The sequence below is a fragment of the Salmo salar genome, chromosome ssa04, assembly GCF_905237065.1.
Source record: "Salmo salar chromosome ssa04, Ssal_v3.1, whole genome shotgun sequence".
NCBI classification, from domain to species: domain Eukaryota; kingdom Metazoa; phylum Chordata; class Actinopteri; order Salmoniformes; family Salmonidae; genus Salmo; species Salmo salar.
In genome coordinates this window covers 17,775,545-17,796,155 of record NC_059445.1, presented here as the reverse complement: position 1 = coordinate 17,796,155, position 20,611 = coordinate 17,775,545, and the positions used below count along the sequence as shown (strand labels likewise).

The 20,611-nt window shown below is 46.0% G+C and overlaps 1 protein-coding gene across 14 annotated transcripts in view; it reads right to left on the bottom strand.

The window, feature by feature from the left end:
* LOC106602442 (teneurin-3) overlaps positions 1-20,611 on the bottom strand; it is a 393,330-nt gene that overhangs the window by 128,803 nt on the left and 243,916 nt on the right. For all 14 annotated transcript variants that reach the window (XM_045716619.1, XM_045716624.1, XM_045716618.1 and 11 more), the window contains one exon: positions 6,991-7,222. In XM_045716619.1, the coding sequence (XP_045572575.1) occupies positions 6,991-7,222 (232 nt within the window). The remainder of the gene's footprint in view (positions 1-6,990; positions 7,223-20,611) is intronic.

The following is a 20,611-nucleotide window of genomic DNA, read 5'->3' as shown; positions in this document are numbered from 1 at the left end:
CTTTCACCCTCCTCCCGCTCTCATCCTCCCATCTCTAATCTAACCCCCTCGAGTACCCACACACCCCTGTTCTATACCTTCATCTCTGCTCCATGCCGCGACTCTCTCTCTCTCTCTCTCTCTCGCCTCTCCTCTCCTCGTCTCCTCTCCTCGCCTCTCCTCTCTCTAATGTTATCTACGTATCCTTCATCTTCCTCTCCACCCCTCCTTGTCCTCCACTCAGACCTCTGTCATGCTATACCCATCCTTCCCTTATCCCTCTCTCATTCACAAAACTGCTCTCAAACACCTGGGCCTCCCCCTCCATCCATCCATCCATCCATCCACTTTTTGACTAATTTAAAACTCAAAATCTCTCCACTCTCATTATGTCCCTCTCCAAAATCATCACTTCACATGTTCATTATCCTGACATAAGTACTATCAATCCACAAAAAAAGTACTATGCAATCCACAAAGAAATAAAACATGTCAAATGAAAGGTATTAATTTGATGACTACAGCCACAGGAGAGCAGAGTCTGACACCACGGCTTGACGAGGTTTTTAACTTTTTACTTAACCAGGCAAGTCAGTTAAGAACAAATTCTTATTTACAACGATGGCCTAGGAACAGCGGGTTTACTGCCTTGTTCAGGGACAGAACGACAGATTGTTACCTTGTCAACTCGGGGATTTGATCTAGCAACCTTTTCGGTTACTGGCCCAACGCTCTAACCACTAGGCTACCTGCCACAGTTGAAAGAAAGAAAGAAAAGTGAAGAACCCCCCCCCTCGTATCATCAGCTCCATAATTGGCTTTCATGGGATGGTGATGCTGTAAATATTTGTACAAACTTTATTAGCGAGTCGGCTCGCGAACAGGACTGGAGAACATAGCCTTCCTTGTGTTTCTATAGATAGTCTGGGCTGGTGAGGTCAGGGGGCTGTGTGTGCGGGTTAGCTAAAGGCATACGACAGTTGGTGTGTGTTTAGTCTGAAGAGATTAACCTCAGTGTACATATGATATGGCGTCTGTCTGTCTCTTCTCTCTAGGAGCTATGAGTGTGTGCGTGCGCGCGTGTGCACGTCTCTCTCGCTTTATGAGCTAAGGAGGAATATGGTGCGAAGAATTCAAGTAAGAGATACTTTCAATAAATGAGAGACTTCAAGAAGCAGTTGATCAAGCCATTACAATGGTGTTGATCTAACTTTCTCATTTTCTCTACATGATAGTGGAATAATGTGTCTTTGATGAAAAGCTTGTCTCTCTGATATTAACTGAGTGTTTAAATGAAATAACCCCTGGGCTGTACGGACTTGCCACTCAGACTGAAATCCAGCCAGTGAAGCCGAGATGCAGCGTTATGTGAAGTTATGGATCATAATTATGATTTGTATGCATGTCTGTAACACGGTACAAATAATTTATAGAGACTTTTATTACAGTATTATCATTATTAATGTCATTTTGTACGATTTCAAATAGAGGTAAAATATTCACATTGTTGATATTGCTGAATGAAAAACCTGTTGTTGATATACTGTCATAAAAGACAGTATATTGTCATGAAAAAGAGCAGTTAATCACTGTTGGAGTTTATTGTCTTTCTGCAGGGGAAGTTTATAAAGCATTAGGTTTATGGCAAAGGCTTTAATTACAGTCTATTCTGGTAGGCTGATAACAAGGAGACATTTAAGTGACACACACACACACACACACACACACACACACACACACACACACACACACACACACACACACACACACACACACACACACACACACACACACACACACACTTCTTTCCTAAATCAGGGTTGTCGATCACACGCTGCTTGGGCTTAATCTCCTTGCTCTATGTTTAGAGTTGTTGAAGTTGTGGGGTCGGGATTCTCCAATGTGGAAATGTGTGACGTGTGTGTGTGTCGGGGTATATAAGAGGCAATCCTTTTGTTATTATTCACTGACCATGCTGAGAGCTGAGAGGACACACATAGGTGTGTATAGAGAGTCATTCATCTGCAGACGTGAGAGAGAGGTCTTTGAATGCATCAAGCACCACCATGTAAGTGGTCGATGACGTACACAGGTTCTAAGACTCACTCTTAGAACCTCTCAGAGAAAACTGAAGCTCTCCGTCACTGAGTGGGACTTAAACCAGACTCTATACAAGATCTCAATAGGAGGAGACAATAGATGAAGTAGCAAAGGTGATGGAACACTAGAACACTCAACACGGCTTTAGATGTATTTGGTGAAAAGAGCTAGCTAGCGTTAGCTATAGTGTCTCCTCAACAGGGCTTTAGATGTATTTGGTGAAAAGAGCTAGCTAGCGTTAGCTATAGTGTCTCCTCAACAGGGCTTTAGATGTATTTGGTGAAAAGAGCTAGCTAGCGTTAGCTATAGTGTCTCCTCAACAGGGCTTTAGATGTAATTGGTGAAAAGAGCTAGCTAGCGTTAGCTATAGTGTCTCCTCAACAGGGCTTTAGATGTAATTGGTGAAAAGAGCTAGCTAGCGTTAGCTATAGTGTCTCCTCAATAGGGCTTTAGATGTAATTGGTGAAAAGAGCTAGCTAGCGTTAGCTATAGTGTCTCCTCAACAGGGCTTTAGATGTAATTGGTAAAAAGAGCTAGCTAGCGTTAGCTATAGTGTCTCCTCAATAGGGCTTTAGATGTAATTGGTGAAAAGAGCTAGCGAACGTTAGCTATAGTGTCTCCTCAACACGGGTTTTCTATGTAATTGTCGTGGTGAAAGGCGCTAGCTAACATTAGCTATAGTGTCTCCTCAATAGGGATTTTATATGTAATTGTCTTAGTGAAAGGAGCTAGCTAACGTTAGCTATAGTGTCTCCTCAATAAGGATTTTATATGTAATTGTCTTAGTGAAAGGGGCTAGCTAACGTTAGTGTTCGTCTCCAGGGGATTTTCTCTTTATGTCCTCAGTATTAAATGAATATGTGAGTAATGGTGACAGAAGAGGAGGAGGATGGTTGAAGTGGGCTTATTGAGTTAAACGGTTATGATGGAGACTGTTCTCTAAGTGGGTGGTGGTGAGAGGGTATGTGCATCATGAGTGTGTGAGTAATTGTCATTATTTTAATGTACCCTATATTTACTGTACCCTATATATTTTAATGTACCCTATAAGTATATCTGGCTATATTATTTTACTATGGCTTCATTGTTGCAAAAAAAAGTATTTATTACAAAGAATATAAGAACTGAGCAGAGATGGAGTTTCCCTCAATCGCAAATCAAGCGCATCATTTCTAAACCAGACATTATTAAGCCAAAAAACGAAGCAAAAATGAAGCAATATTGTCGTGCAGCAAGTTGACTAAAGACCCGAGACAGCATCTGAAGCTTAAAAAAATGGGCATCTCTAGAACCTTTCTTAGACAACACCGTTATTTCCCTTAAAGATGCAGCTGTTTTTTATGTGATCTGTCAACTATGGAAATATTTCTGTTTTAAAAAAATGAATATTACACGTCATGCTGTCAATAACAAAATGATTTCTGTTTTTATATATAGGATCTTTACTTTGTTGCCAGGCCGACCACCATAGTTGAGAATACTAAAAGAGGACTTCACAGAAGGAGCCAACATGAAACAAGATGATGTACGATGAGATGATGTGTAGTAAAATACTCCTCGTCGGCAAAGTATGTTTCCAATAAAACCTTAAAAGGGATGATACCTGCTCATCAACATCCTCTGAAAGAGAAGGAGAGGCGTTGAAGACTGGAGAGTCCTCCTTCCTACCCTTGGATTATTACACTTTTCTTTCATCATTTCTTCTCCAGCCACAATGTCAAAAATGTCTGGTTTAGAAATGATGCGCTTGATTTGCGATTGAATTTGTGATGGGGGAACATTTATCAAATCCCACCGTCACATTTTGATCCTGTTTTCAGTACCGGGGCTCAAAACATTCTCTCTTCTCTAATTCTACGACTCCGGCTGCCAAGAGAGTTCACCGTTTAGTTTATTTCCCTGACAGGCTCTTGTGTATACACACGAAACACCACCGCTACCTCCCTTTGCACGCACACACACGCACACGCACACACACACACACACACACACACACACACACACACACACACACACACACACACACACTTAGCCCGCATCCTAACTGGCACCCTATTCCCTTTATAGTGCACTACTTTTGAACAACATGATAGAGAATAGGGTGCCATTTGGGATGCAACCAGGAAGTGCTCAAATCCACTAGTGTGAGCCAAACGTGTTTAAAAGGTGCCTACAAAGCAAGTGAGAGAGGGAATCTGATACTGTGAGTACTCTGTGCTGTAGTGTTGGCCCATGCTGGAGCCAGAGCTTGGGTTAAAAGGCTTCCTACACACAGAAAGGGAGGATCCCTCTCACACACACACAAACACAGACAGACAGACAGACAGACAGACAGACACACACTGATGGTCATGGTATGGTGTTGTACCAGGGCTATCCCACTGGCTCTGAATTGACCACTGCATTCCTGTGTTGTGTTTTTTTCCTTCCCCCTGGGCCCTGTTGTCATGGTGGAACTGTATTCCCTGTAGTGGTGGGGAGTTTGGTTTTGGAGTAACACAAGCTTTAAGCCCCTCTTGTTAATAATAGATGTCTACATATTGTTTTGTCAATAAGAGATGAGGAGGACAGCCAAGGTCATACAGGAGGATGGCATGGACAAGAGGAGGAGGAGAGACAGAGAGAGTAGAGAGAGAGAGAGAATGAGGGACATATAGGAAGAGAAAATGGATGGCGAGGGACATGACGCCAGCAAGTCCCCGCCGATCTCCAGCTGCCCGACACGCCTGTTGCAGATGAGGTCTGGGGTTATGGTTGGTCCTGGTGTTGGAGACAGGTGAACCATAAATAAAAGGCCAGAGAGACAGAGAGGGAACGAGAGTGTGTGTGAGTGTGTGTGAGTGTGAGTGTGTGTGTGTGAGAGAGAGAGAGAGAGAAACAGGGCCTCCCTTAGGAGAGCCAGGTGTGTTATTCAAGGGTCCCTTTACACACTGTTTGGCCTGGCACTTCTCTGGTCATAAAATACAAAACTATACAGCCAGGGATTTTCACACACATATCACCCAGAGGCCCCCGGCCCTGCTTAACTCTACAGCTACACTGTCCTGTCCCTCCATCCCTCTATCCCTCCACCCCTCTATCCCTCTATCCCTCCATCGCTGCCTTGTAATGTTACATAGCCATGTCAGGGTTTTTTCTTTCATTCCTTCATTCTTTTTCTGGAGAAGAAGGGTGGGAAACATTCTGGACAGAAAAGGAGCGAGGTACAAATGGACTGATGGATCTGAGGTCGGGGTTAGAGAGGGAGCTCACAGAAGACTAGTGTCCCGTAACTTCTAGATTCAAACGCACACACATTCACTCTGGCAGCTACACACACAAGCACAGAAACACACACACACACACACATTCACTCTGGCAGCTACACACACAAGCACAGAAACACACACACACACAAGCACAGAAACACACACACATTCACTCTGGCAGCTACACACACAAGCACAGAACACACACACACACACACACACACACACACACACACACACACACACACACACACACACACACACACACACACACACACACACACACAGGCACATAAAGAAACACACAGACACACAAAGACACAGGAGGGAGATTTGTTGTATTGTGTAACAATGAAAGCATGAATGAAAAGTGCAGGTAACTGTTTAAAACAGGGAGGAGGTAGAGGAAGAGATAACAAGGGAGGAGGTGGAGGAAGAGACCCATTAACACTAGAACACCTGAGCCAGACTGCAGTCTACTAATAATACAGCAGAGGCACAAATCAATGTGTGTGTGTGTGTGTGTGTGTGTGTGTGTGTGTGTGTGTGTGTTTAAACCTCTCTCTAATGTGTCCCTAGTCATTGATTGACAAGTCCAAAAGCTGTACAATAACACGTGAGAGGAAAGCCTTTGTGTCTGAGCGGGGTGTGTGCTCGCACTCTCTCTCTCTGTGTGTGTGTGTGTGTGTGTGTGTGTGTGTGTGTGTGTGTGTGTGTGTGTGTGTGTGTGTGTGTGTGTGTGTGTGTGTGTGTGTGTGTGTGTGTGTGTGTGTGTGTGTGTGTGTGTGTGTGTGTGTGTGTGTGTGTGTGTGTGTGTGTGTGTGTGTGTGTGTGTGTGTGTATGTGTGTGTATGTGTGTGTGTGTGTGTGTGTGTGTGTGTGTGTGTGTGTGTGTGTGTGTGTGTGTGTGTGTGTGTGTGTGTGTGTGTGTGTGTGTGTGTGTGAGTGAGTGAGTGAGTGTGTGTTTGTGAGTGAGTGTGTGCTCTCTGTATGATCCTAGTTCTGAAGAAGACTAGAGTGGAGGAGGGTCACACTAAAGAAATACACTCACTGTACTCTCTGGTTTTGGATTGCTTGGTGAGTTTCACTGTGTTGAAACATCAGCACATGTTTGGGTTGCCATATTGGCTCTGCTTTGATTTGCAAGGTCATCAATGGGTATAGTTACTGGGTTGGCTGAGGTAAGGGTTGCCAAGTTGGCTGAATGTTACGTACGCATGCTAGTTTTCCCACTTTAACTAGTTTTAGTTTGCCCGTTTAGCTAAGGCATGGTTCCCAAGGTTGACTACCTTGCCAGATTGGAGGTTTGGGTTGCCAGGTATTCTCACAATAAAAAATGAGATATGTGATCACGTCTCAATGTAATCAAGGTATGAAATTATTGTTAATTCCAAATACAATCTATTTTTGGGTTTAGTTGAAGTGTATGAATAATTATAATTATGTTCTAGCCCCCCAACCATCAGCTCTGACAAAAATCGTCCCGCAGCTGAATTTAGTTGCCTACCACATGTTTTCAAGGTATGCTAATGTTATATTATAATCCATAATGGCTTTATTTAGAGCAACCTGTTACCAGATTTGAGATTTGGATAGCCAGGTTTGCTTAATTCATGTTTAATACAGTTGCCATGTATTTGTTTTTTATATATTGAAATCTTACCTGCTCTCCAGTGGCACATTGCTGCCCAGGACCCAGCTGTCCTGCAGCGGCACGGACTCGGGTGTGGTTTGCAGCTCGGCGGGGAGGGCGGCCGGTGGGGCCGGGCTGGGGTTACGGTTGCGGCTGCTCAGGGAGTTGTGGTTGAGCGCGGTGACAGACGGCTGCTGCTTGTGGGGAGGCGGGGCTGGCGGCAGCGTGGACTGGCCCTGCTGGTGGTGATTGGACGGTTGCTCTGTATCGGAGAGGACATAAGAGATGGGGAAGGGTTAGTGATTTGGGGTTTGATGAAGAAAGGAAAATACCTGTAACACAGTTAGTTACAGGTTTGAGAAAACGAAGATGACAGCCCCACACAAGAAACGTTCAACAACAGCATGTTGTGCTCAGTAAAATGTACTGATGCTCACTGTGCCTCTGGAGTATCTCACTCTCTCCCGTCTCTCTCTCTCTCTCTCTCTCGCTCGCTCTCTCTTCTCTGTCTCTCTCCCATATGCTACCATCCTGGGTAATTAATCATCCCACTTAAGTAAACCTATCTGGATGAGTGCAGGCATCATTACAACACAACATCTGGCTGCTATTACAACACTACAATGATGGACTAAACCATTGAACACTCCTGCCACACACACACACACACCTACACACAAACAAGCTCACGAACACTCAAGCCCCCCCTTCTCCTCCCTCAGTACTGCTCGGTTTACCTCAGAGCCTGAAAGATGGCCGTTCTAATACCGACAACGTCTCAGAGATGATGATTACAGGCAGTTACACACGAGGGCGGGGGGGGTAAACTTGGGAAGACAAATGAAATAACCAGTCAGAGAACAACAGGTCACAACGAACGTCGTTACAGGTTAGACCTCTTCTAGTCTGCCCTCAGGGCTACAGTCTGAGAAGGCTAGTGGAAGGAGCAGAGAAGGAGGAGATGGCGGGAGTAGAGGAGATTTCAGCCATCTCATTCTCCTAGAGCGGTGTTTAAATGAGGGCGGAGTGAAGAGAGGAAGGAGAGGGGAGATTCCAGCTATTCTTCTAGATATTCTCCTAGCTCGCCGTGGAGACCGTCAGTGAACGATCAACAGCAGACGTTTCATTACGGTTCTTAACTGAACGTCTCGTATCTGATTACGAGGCTGGTAGAACTAATGACCTTCACAGCCCTGCAGTCTACCGCGCTCTGCAGTGTTGTGGAGGCTCTTTTACAGAGCTACAGCAATTACCTCCTAACACACATTGCTGTCACACACACACACACACCACTCACACACTCTCATAAACAACCAACTGAAACAGTCATTATTATTCAAACTCCCACACAAATATTCACTGCAGACACACACCCACACACAGACACACACACACACCCACACACACACACACACACACAGCGAGAGTAAGGAAAAGAGCGTAGATAGTGTTTTAATTCTGGGGTGCTGGGTTCCTGGCTTCAGATTCTAGTAGGGTGAGGCCGAGTGCTGCAGATTTTTCATAGTGCCCGCACCAATTCGTTGATATATATGTTTAAGAGGGTGGGGCTTAAGCTGCATCCCTGTCTCACCCCCCGGCCCCGTGGGAAGAAATGTGTGTGTTTTTTGCCTATTTTAACCGCTCACTTGTTGTTTGTGTCCATGGATTTTATAATGTTGTATGTTTTTTCCCCAACACCACTTTCCATCAATTTGTATAGCAGACCCTCATGCCAACTTGAGTTGAAGGCTTTTTTGAAATCAACAAAGCATGAGAAGACTTTGCCTTTGTTTTAGTTTGTTTGTTTGTCAATTAGGGTGCGCAGGGTGAATACGTGGTCTGTTGTATGGTAATTTGGTAAAAAGCCAATTTGACATTTGCTCAGTACATTGTTTTCACTGAGGAAATGTACGAGTCTGCTGTTAATGATAATGCAGAGGATTTTCCCAAGGTTGCTGTTGATGCATATCCCACGGTTGTTATTGGGGTCAAATATGTCTCCACTTTTGTGGATTGGGGTGATCAGTCCTTGGTTCCAAATATTGGGGAAGATGCCAGAGCTAAGGATGATGTCAAAGAGTTTTAGTATAGCCAATTGGAATTTGTTGTCTGTATATTTGATCATTTCATTGAGGATACCATCAACACCACATGCCTTTTTGGGTTGGAGGGTTTTTATTCTCTCTCTCTCTCTCTCTCTCTCTCTCTCTCTCTCTCTCTCTCTCTCTCTCTCTCTCTCTCTCTCTCTCTCTCTCTCTCTCTCTCTCTCTCTCTCTCTCTCTCTCTCTCTCTCTCTCTCTCTCTCTCTCTCTCTCTCTCTCTCTCTCTCTCTCTCTCTCTCTCTCTCTCTCTCTCTCTGTCTGTCTGTCTCTCTCTCTGTCTCTCTCTCTCCCCCTCAGTCTCTCTCCCTCAGTCTCTCTCCCTCAGTCTCTCTCTCTCTCTCTCTCTCTCTGTCTCTCTCTCTCTCTCTCAGTCTCTCTCTCTCTGTCTCTCTCTCTGTCTCTCTCTCTCAGTCTCTCTCTCAGTCTCTCTCTCTGTCTCTCTCTCTCAGTCTCTCTCTCTCAGTCTCCCTCTCTCAGTCTCCCTCTCTGCCTCTCGCTCTATGGAATCAGCACTGAGCTCTAGCTCCAGACCCAAATCCCCTTTACGTTGGCCCTGGATTACATACAAACCACTTGTAATACGAGACCCCGCTATCCTCCCAAACACCCCCCAAGCTCTCCTCCCTCCCTGGGGAGCTTGATGCTTCACACCACTTCCAGCTTCCTCTCTTCTCTCCTTTTCTTCAGATGGCAGCCTGGCTATTTAGAACCTGAACAAACGTTAGATTGTATTATCACCTTCATGTGTTGTTGTTATTATTATCTATCCTGATGCCTAGTCACTTTACCCTGCCTCCATGTACACATCTACCTCTAATACCTTATTATTATCTATCCTGATGCCTAGTCACTTTACCCTGCCTCCATGTACACATCTACCTCTAATACCTTATTATTATCTATCCTGATGCCTAGTCACTTTACCCTGCCTCCATGTACACATCTACCTCTAATACCTTATTATTATCTATCCTGATGCCTAGTCACTTTACCCTGCCTCCATGTACACATCTACCTCTAATACCTTATTATTATCTATCCTGATGCCTAGTCACTTTACCCTGCCTCCATGTACATATCTACCTCTAATACCTTATTATTATCTATCCTGATGTCTAGTCACTTTACCCTGCCTCCATGTACACATCTACCTCTAATACCTTATTATTATCTATCCTGATGCCTAGTCACTTTACCCTGCCTCCATGTACACATCTACCTCTAATACCTTATTATTATCTATCCTGATGTCTAGTCACTTTACCCTGCCTCCATGTACACATCTACCTCTAATACCTTATTATTATCTATCCTGATGTCTAGTCACTTTACCCTGCCTCCATGTACACATCTACCTCTAATACCTTATTATTATCTATCCTGATGCCTAGTCACTTTACCCTGCCTCCATGTACACATCTACCTCTAATACCTTATTATTATCTATCCTGATGTCTAGTCACTTTACCCTGCCTCCATGTACACATCTACCTCTAATACCTTATTATTATCTATCCTGATGTCTAGTCACTTTACCCTGCCTCCATGTACACATCTACCTCTAATACCTTATTATTATCTATCCTGATGTCTAGTCACTTTACCCTGCCTTCATGTACACATCTACCTCTAATACCTTATTATTATCTATCCTGATGTCTAGTCACTTTACCCTGCCTCCATGTACATATCTACCTCAAATACCTTATTATTATCTATCCTGATGCCTAGTCACTTTACCCTGCCTCCATGTACACATCTACCTCTAATACCTTATTATTATCTATCCTGATGCCTAGTCACTTTACCCTGCCTCCATGTACACATCTACCTCTAATACCTTATTATTATCTATCCTGATGTCTAGTCACTTTACCCTGCCTCCATGTACACATCTACCTCTTGATTCCTCCTACCTCGCCACATTAATCTGGTACTGGAACTCCCTGTATGGAGCTCCACATTGATATGGTACTGGTACTTCCTGTATGGAGCTCCACATTGATATGGTACTGGTACTTCCTGTATGGAGCTCCACATTGATATGGTACTGGTACTTCCTGTATGGAGCTCCACATTGATATGGTACTGGAACTTCCTGTATGGAGCTCCACATTGATTTGGTACTGGAACTTCCTGTATGTAGCTCCACATTGATATCGTACTGGAACTTCCTGTATGGAGCTCCACACTGATATGGTACTGGAACTTCCTGTATGTAGCTCTACATTGATATGGTACTGGTACTTCCTGTATGTAGCTCCACATTGATATGGTACTGGAACTTCCTGTATGTAGCTTCACATTGATATGGTACTGGTACTTCCTGTATGTAGCTCTACATTGATATGGTACTGGAACTTCCTGTATGTAGCTCCACATTGATATGGTACTGGAACTTCCTGTATGTAGCTTCACATTGATATGGTACTGGTACTTCCTGTATGTAGCTCCACATTGATATGGTACTGGTACTTCCTGTATGTAGCTCCACATTGATATGGTACTGGTACTTCCTGTATGTAGCTCCACATTGATATGGTACTGGAACTTCCTGTATGTAGCTCCACATTGATATGGTACTGGAACTTCCTGTATGTAGCTCCACATTGATATGGTACTGGCACTTCCTGTATGTAGCTCCACATTGATATGGTACTGGAACTTCCTGTATGTAGCTCCACATTGATATGGTACTGGAACTTCCTGTATGTAGCTCCACATTGATATGGTACTGGAACTTCCTGTATGGAGCTCCACATTGATATGGTACTGGAACTTCCTGTATGGAGCTCCACATTGATATGGTACTGGAACTTCCTGTATGTAGCTCCAGTATTGTGTCATTCATTTTATTCCTCTTGTGTTACTGTTTTTATATTTCAATTCTGCATCGTTGGGAAGGGCTCGTAAGCAAGCATTTAACGGGGAAGTCTACACCAGTTGTATTCGGCGCATGTGACAAATAACACTTCATGTGATTTGATTGAGTGAGTAGGTTCTGATGATACACAGGCATTATGAGAGGAAGATACGGCTTATCGTGAGGGAACGTGACGGTACAGTGCACCGGGTGATGTGACTGTGGTTGGTGAGATGGAGATGATCCGTGCTATTGTCCCCTTTTCCATTCACGTTGATGCGCACACACACACACACACATCACCAGGGTTGAGGGGACATCAGCAGTGACAGTTGACAGTGATCGTCCATGACATGTGCGCAAACACCCCCCTCTCCCGCCATCCCTCCAACCAGCCCTCCAGCCACCCCACCAAGCTGAGTGTTTGTAGCCCACCCGCGATGCCTGTCGGTGGGGGAGCGGTGGCATGTCATCTGGGCCCTGGTAGTGTCCTTGGCAGCGCTGAGTCAACAGTCAGTGGCATGTTGACACAGTATCTGGCCTAACACTGTTTCTCTATGGGCTACCAGGCGTCATGTGGAGTAGGATGACAACAATGCCTATAGACACTGGTCTGAGGTCAGTTTGGGGTTTGGTACTAGACCTGTTTCTATGGGCAACCTCAGAACGAAGGGAGACAAAAGAGGTGAGAGAGAATGATATGGAGGAAAGAGAGAGAGAGAGAGAGAGAGAGAGAGAGAGAGAGAGAGAGAGAGAAAGCAGAGAGAGAGAGAGAGAGAGAGAGAGAGAGAGAGAGAGAGAGAGAGAGAGAGAGAGAGAGAGAGAGAGAGAGAGAGAGAGAGAGAGAGAGAGGAGGATGAAGGAAAGGGGGAGAAATGAAGGAGGGAAGAGGCAGCAGCAATGAGAGAGAGAGAGAGAGAAGGGGGAGAGAAAAGTGAGTGAGGGGAGGATAAAATGAAGTGGGGAGAGATAGTGTGTGGACTCTCCCCCAGGTGAGGCGGAGGCTGGACGAGTGTGAGGTTGTTTGATCGTCCGTGAGCTGACGTGATGGCTGGCTTCACATCTGGCCCTGGACACGCCACCCTCTCTCCCTCTCTCCTCACCCCCCCCCCCACAAAACACACAAAGAGAGAGGGGGAATCCCCATATCATATGGAGCTGAAGACACTGAGGACAAAGGAAGGGGAAAGAAAACGCATGGTGGACGCTATGCCATGTGACATCAGTCTATACCCGGACCGTATATCAGGAAGACTCATTATGCAGGTCTATCCTGGAAGACTGAATGGTATGGTATAGGGATGACCTTTGATCCGAGAACTTTGAGTCTCAATCACTGAACTGAGCTTCCTGACGGACCTACATTGTGAGACTACAATGGAAGCAGAGTGGGAGAAAACTATTCAGATATAGCGCCTACTGCTTCAGAGAAAAGACCAGGGAATAACAGCCTCTCGGTAATAGAGCAAACAAAGGGAGATGGAGGAGTATAGCCGGGGTAAACCAAGCACACAACAAAGGCACAGCAAAGAACTGGAAGAAGGGGTGTGAGAGAGAGAGAGAGAGAGAGAGAGAGAGAGAGAGAGAGAGAGAGAGAGAGAGAGAGAGAGAGAGAGAGAGACAGGGAGGGAGAGAGAGAGAGAGAGAGAGAGAGAGAGAGAGAGAGAGAGAGAGAGACAGGGAGGGAGGGAGAGAGAGAGTGAGACAGAGAGAGAAACAGAGAGCGAGACAGAGAGGGATGAGCCCGGGGTCACAGCGACATGTCGGCCATGAAATGTTTAGATTTCCATTTTCCTCCGACAACCTGAGCCCTGACCTGGAACTGAATGAAAGCAATCAGCACAAAAGAAGAAAAATCACTCCCTCTCCTCCTCCCTTCCCTTTTATCTCCTCTCTTCCCTCGCCCCGTCTCTTCGCTCCCTCCTCTCTCCCCTTCCACCTCCTCTCCTCCCTCTCTTCTTTTCTCCTCCGTCTCTCCCGCTCTCCGCCAAGGGGCTGAGATGCTACGAGCTCTGGGTTTAACTGCAGTGGAATTAGGGGGGTCTAAATGGAACGGCACTGGTTAAGACCCCCAAAGAGCCCTAATTGAAGCTTTGCATTATTTAACCGTTCCTCCATAAGACGTGAGACACAGAGCCAACATGATGATCCCACCTCCGAGCGCTCAGCGCTGACTTGGCAAGCTCTGCTGTTCTCTGCCAGGACTGTGTGTGTGTGTGTGTGTGTGTGTGTGTGTGTGTGTGTGTCTGGCTATAAATGTTTTTATAATTTGGAATAACATGGCATGTGGACAAAACCAGGTAAATTGGGAAGGCCATATTTAAAGACAGTCAAAGAAATGAGGAAGGCCAATAAGTAGACCCCCACCCACCCACCCACCCACCCACACACACCCACACACCCACACACAGACAAACAAAGCTGCTCCTTCACACCGCTCGACAGCACACATTACACGGAGCTCAATATGTATCCATTTCAGCGCCATATGTTTTTGACATGAGTTCAGTTCCCCAGTGAAGCCTAGAGCATCCGTCTCACTACAGGGCTTCCCATCCACTCTCCTTTCACTGGCTCTTAAACACAGACCATTAACATGACACATGGCACCAAGCGTATCCCAGTTAACCTGGCTAGATGACCTTCACTAGACACACAGTACTCTGACTGACCCCTGTAGACTAGACCTTCTAACCCTCTAGCAAGGCAGACCAGACAGGATCCAGAGATCCAGGCCTCCACCCACTCAACCTTTCACCGTGGATGCCCAGGCCTGGTGGCTTGAGATGGGCAGAGAGATGTCGAGAGAGGGCCCATGAAGAGTGAAGGGTGGGAAGGACCCAAGATGGCCCAAGGGAAGGGCCAGGAGAGGGGCCAAGGTGTAAGCTGGCTCAGGCTGCCTAGGTCTGGGGGGAGTGAGTGGAATAGTGTGTGTGTGTGTGTGTGTGTGTGTGTGTGTGTGTGTGTGTGTGTGTGTGTGTGTGTGTGTGTGTGTGTGTGAGATGGATGAGATGTGAGGAGACAGATGCAGGCTTTACGAGAGGCTTGCCTTTGAAACCCAACCCTGACTGATGGACTGCTGCCTGTCATTCATCAGGGGGTCTTCACCCCGTCACACACATGCCCTTCTGTTAGGTTAGTGTCTACACTTTAAGAGGCCTATCTGATTAGGATTTGTTGGCAGGAGCTAAATTACAGCCCAGGTCCGTTCAGCTCCTAACGGTGAGAGTGATAGCCATTGCTGTGTCTCTGTCTGCGTTTGTGTGTGTGTGTGTGTCTATGTGTGTATGTGTGCGTCTGTCTCTATGTGTGTGTGCGTCTGTGCGCGTGTGTGTGTGTGTGCGCGTGTGTGTGTGTGTGATGACATCCTTCTCCTGGCTGGACCAGAGGGGTTTGTGAAGGCTAGGGGAGATTGAGTTGCTTATCTGCTTTCATAATCTAAACCAGCTTGTTTTTTTATACTCTTTTCTTCAGGGCCATGTCAGTGTTTAATGGTGAGGTTGATGGCTGTGGGGAGATACAGTGACCTTTTGAAACGAGAGAGAGAGAAAGGAGGGAGGGAGTGAGAGAAAGAAAGAAAGAAAGAAAGAAAGAGGGGAGGGAGAGAGAGAGAGAAAGAAAGAATGAGGGGAGGGAGAGAGAGAGAAACATATGTTTCCCATGCCAATAAAACCCTTTGAATTGAATTGGAGGAGAGAGAGAGAGAAATTGAGGAGAGAGAGAGAGAGGAGGATCAGGACCCCCCTCGTGTGCCAGTGGGAGGGGAAGAGTTAAGAGTTCAGGATGAACTAAAGGTGAGTAAGGTGAGTAGAAATGGTTAAAGACCCACTGTGAAGGGTAGAAGACCATAATTCCCTTCACCTCCACTTTATTTGGCTGTTACTGTGACGGACAGATACAGGAAATATAACTGCCTTTAAAAACAAGATCAGTAGTAACATTTAAAACACCACTCACTCAATGCTGGTAGATTTAGTTTGAAGAAATGGAGGGAAAGGGAACTAAATCCTAGGTCACACACACACACACACACACGACAGAGTATCATGCGATAGAGTGGGATCGCAGTCCCTCAGCGTGTCATATGGAAGACATCAGTCTCCGCACCGCTGAACCAAAACAAAAATCCCAAAGAGCAGCGCAGTGTTTACACGCGTTCCCCCTCTCTGCAACAACAGCTACCATATGTCCTCTGTCTTCTGTCTGTCTGATAAACACTGTCCCATTCCAATCACCACCACACCAAACCCTCCGTCGTCATGGTCATCTGAAACAGACAGGATTATGGGCCTGCCGCTGCTGTTGATTTATTACTGACTGATAGAAGGATGTATAGGAAAACGGTGTTACACACACACACACACACACACACACACACACACACACACACACACACACACACACACACACACACACACACAGAGCTGTCAGCTGAAGCCTATTCAGGTTTAAATCCTGTCAGAGTCTCTGTCAAGCATCAGACATATTAAACAGTTCTTCCACAACGAGAAGCTGGAAAAAGCCAAGAGCCAAAATGAGTTTGGTGCCAAAATGTTTACTTCCCACTCAAAGCCCTCTCAGGTGACGTTTATAAAAGCATCACTTCTTTAAATGAAGAAATCAGACCAGGAGTTCAGAGATGTCCGTCAGTCAATCAGTCTGTGTGTGTGTGTGTGTGTGTGTGTATTCACTTCTGCCTTTATGATAACTGGCATCTCCCTCCTCGATCGTTTACCCAATATCCCTGGCGAACGTCAAGCTTGCGGCGCCTGACGTCGAGTCGAGATGATAAATTGACATTTCAAACAGGCGGCGAGTCGTTGAAAGCGACGGGCCATCATTCTGAGGCTTTGACGAGCATTTTCGGGAAAGGTTATTTGTCAACGACGCCAGCGAGCTGTCATGTTTCACCTTGTGATACTTCTACGTCTCTCTTTATCAACAGTAGGATTGAAGAGAGAGAGAGAGAGAGAGAGAGAGAGAGAGTGAGAGAGAGAGAGAGAGAAAGAGCGAGAGAGAGTGAGAGCATGGAGATGGGGTGGAACTGAAAGCAGCGGGGCAGAGTGAGAGGGGGAGATATATATCTGACGGACCATCAATACAGAGAGACCTACTAGTGAGATGGACATGCACCATGTCTCTTCTGATATCTTCAATAAGGACATGACATGTAAACACATAACGACATCACCATGAAAGTGCATCGATTGATGGAGAAGAGATATAACTGGTTCCCTTTCTTTGGGTTTCAATAGAGTACTATGCATTATTGACTTTTCAATTCATCCTGCCGTTCAATTCCAAGACATGCCTCATTTGGTAGATGTGTTAGTTGGCCAATGACACTTAACTGGTCCAGACTCTGAAGAACATTACTTAACTGGTCCAGACTCTGAAGAACATTACTTAACTGGTCCAGACTCTGAAGAACATTACTTAACTGGTCCAGACTCTGAAGAACATTACTTAACTGATCCAGACTCTGAAGAACATTACTTAACTGGTCCAGACTCTGAAGAACATTACTTAACTGGTCCAGACTCTGAAGAACATTACTTAACTGGTCCAGACTGAAGAACATCAATTCACTGGTCCAGACTCTGAAGAACATCACTTACAGGCTGTCTAGAGTGGACAGGGACAAGAAATCTGGTCATTGTTTAGCTGGCTGGTTGGCTAGCTGGGCAGAAGGATGGATGGAGAGAGAGAGAAAGAGGGAGGGAGGGAGAGAGAGAGACATTAAACACAGACCAGATTGCCCTGGCCAGACCAGACCCCGAGTGATTCCATCATTGGGTCCTGTCCACGGCTCCTCTTGGAAAGCTTTCACACTGTCATCCCAATCCCATCATGCATTGCCGCGAGCTTTGTTGTCCGCGCCAAGGCGCCGGCTGTGGGGTTAGGTGGCGAAGAGGGCGATGAGAGGGAGTGATGGAGAGAGCGATGGAGAGGTTTTGAGTGAGCATGAGAAAGAGTTTTTGAGCGTGAGAGAAGGTGAGGGGGTGATATATAAGTAAGCGACCAAGAGAAAGAACGGAGCGAAAGAAGAAGAGAGGAACGCGAGGGTTGGAGACGGACCACACAGCAGCCTGTGGTCGGCTGTAACCAGAAGCAGGCGTGAGCGGGGCCTTGGGCCTGGGTTGTGGTGCGTGAAGCTAATTTCACTTCCATCTCCTCCAGACAACAGGTCTAACCTTCAGCGACTGTCACCCAGGCGGAGAGCTCTTTGTTGGGCATCGACAAGACGAAGCGTCCTCTCTGCCCGCCGACCCACACCAAATGGAGAACAAAGCTTATTTTCTAGAGAGCGGAGGCAGGCTTTGTGTGGGGCGGAGGATGACAGGTGTGTGTCGGTAAGAGGGAGTGTTCGCTCGTCATCTCTCCAAGAGAAGGCCAGTCAAGGTCAATCTGGTGTTGTTCCTTTCAATTTCCACACAGCTTGTGTACCCTTCAGTACCCTCACAGGCAACACACACACACACACACACACACACACACACACACACACACACACACACACACACACACACACACACACACACATTCCCAGAGGCAGGCGGAAATCAGGACATGACTAGGTGAAACTAGGTTAGTTAGGCAAGATTTGGCCCAGTTACACGAATCAAAGGCTTACCAATCCCATACAACATCAAACTATCTATCTAACAGTAGCATGGTATAGGGCCAGGAGGCTTTCCAGACCAGAACAAAACTCATGGCCCCATAGGACTCTCCCACTGGACACAGCCTTTATCCCTGTACTCTACCCTGCTGTCATTCTACCCTGACCAGATGAAAGGAATAATCTGGTCATATCTCATATCTGAATTAGTCTCCAGCCCTCCGGCTCTTCAAACACGCCGTCCGGTCGCACCGCGCTGCTATTTATGAAATGTAAATATCAACGGGTTATGACATTTATCAGCCCAGGTGTCTATGATTTTACTCTGGGTACAAAGTGCTGCTTAAATATTGACCAACTCAGAGGGGAAATCATTAGAGTGGGATCAATGGAGCGTCAATGCTTGTGGACCCCCGTAGAGGGAGAGAAGAAGAAGGAGACAAAGAAGAAGAAGAAGATGAAATACGGTAGAAGAAATGTCATTTCTCAAACGGTGGAAGGGAGACATGAGACGTGAGACATGAGCGGTTACTAAACGGCCATCTCAGATGTTAAGATGAGCAAGACTGAGGCTGCGTCACAAATGGCACACCCTATTCCCTATAGAGTGCACTACTTATGACCGGAGCCCTATGGGCCCTGGTCAGAAGTAGTGCACTACATAGGGTGCCATTTGGGAGTCATATTTCATCATCCATCCTGACTGGGTGACTGATCTATCTACTGGAGAGAGGGAGAGATGGAGGGGAAAGAGAGACTGTGTAATTGCTTTAAAGGGGGGGGAGCAAGTGAAGGAGAGTCATCTTTCTTAAATGACGAATTTCCCGGACATAACATGTTGGAAGGGAGAGTTGAGGCTTTTAAGTGTGAGGTTGTACCTTCCAGTCAAATATATGGAGGAATGATTAAGTGCAATGTCACTGGGAAAATGAAATATCTTGTTCTGTGGTAATTGCGTTGTGCATTCATGTAACATTTATACAGTGTAAGACTCGATCGCCGTCTAATAGCCTGGTTTATCCACTGACAGAGAAGAAGTCGGCGTAACCGGTGGGATTTGGGTCTTAACCATTAGAACGAGAGGACATCCTCGAGGTCAAAGGGTGACATTTGGACATATAAGTCACGAGAGCGGGATTCCAAATAACCTCAGCTACGAAGACAAGACCATGAAATGGGATTCCATTCAATGATATTCACTGTTGACGTCACTATGGACAAACAAACAGCGAAATTCCTGGTTCGTACAAGCAGATTGCCATGGTTACTCCTGGTAGATTAAAGGGACACTTCATTCCTCCCCGGAGTCAGATGAACTTGTTGATACCATTTTTATGTCTCTGTGTCCAGTATGAAGGGAGTTCGAGGTAGTTTTGCGAGCCAATGCTAACTAGCATTAGCGTAATGACTGGAAGTCTATGGGTATCTGCTAGCATGCTGAGACGTCCTATAAAAACCACGGTGAGACGATCTCAAAGTACTGCATTTCTCACGAGCACCGGACGGGCGCATGCCACAGCGAGGATAGAGATTTAGTGGAGGCGCGCATATCACATTTTACACAGGCATCCAGCACGGAGAGCTAACATCACAGGACGAGGACCCACTGAAGTGGAGCCCAGTAGACAGTGTAGTGTTGTTGGGCACAGCTCTGTTTGACCGGCCATTTGCATTTACATTCACACTGTGCAGGGAAGGGGGAGAGGTGTGTGTGTGTGTGTGTGTGTGTGTGTGTGTGTGTGTGTGTGTGTGTGTGTGTGTGTGTGTGTGGGTGTGGAGGCTTCCATGACTGTTACATAGAAAATAGATGTTCCTTTGCAGCTCTGCCAGGTCCAAACAAAAGGGACATGATTGTAAAATGTTTACAAGGACACATGCACAGATCTCCACTTGAAGCTACTGACACTGAAAACTCCCACAAACACATGAATCGTAGTGGCTGCCGTGTATAAACAGAACAACCATGGAAAGGTTGTAACACAGAATCATAATGAATGTAAGAAACCTTATATTCATGTACAAACGCACAAACGCGCGCACACACACACACACACACACACGATG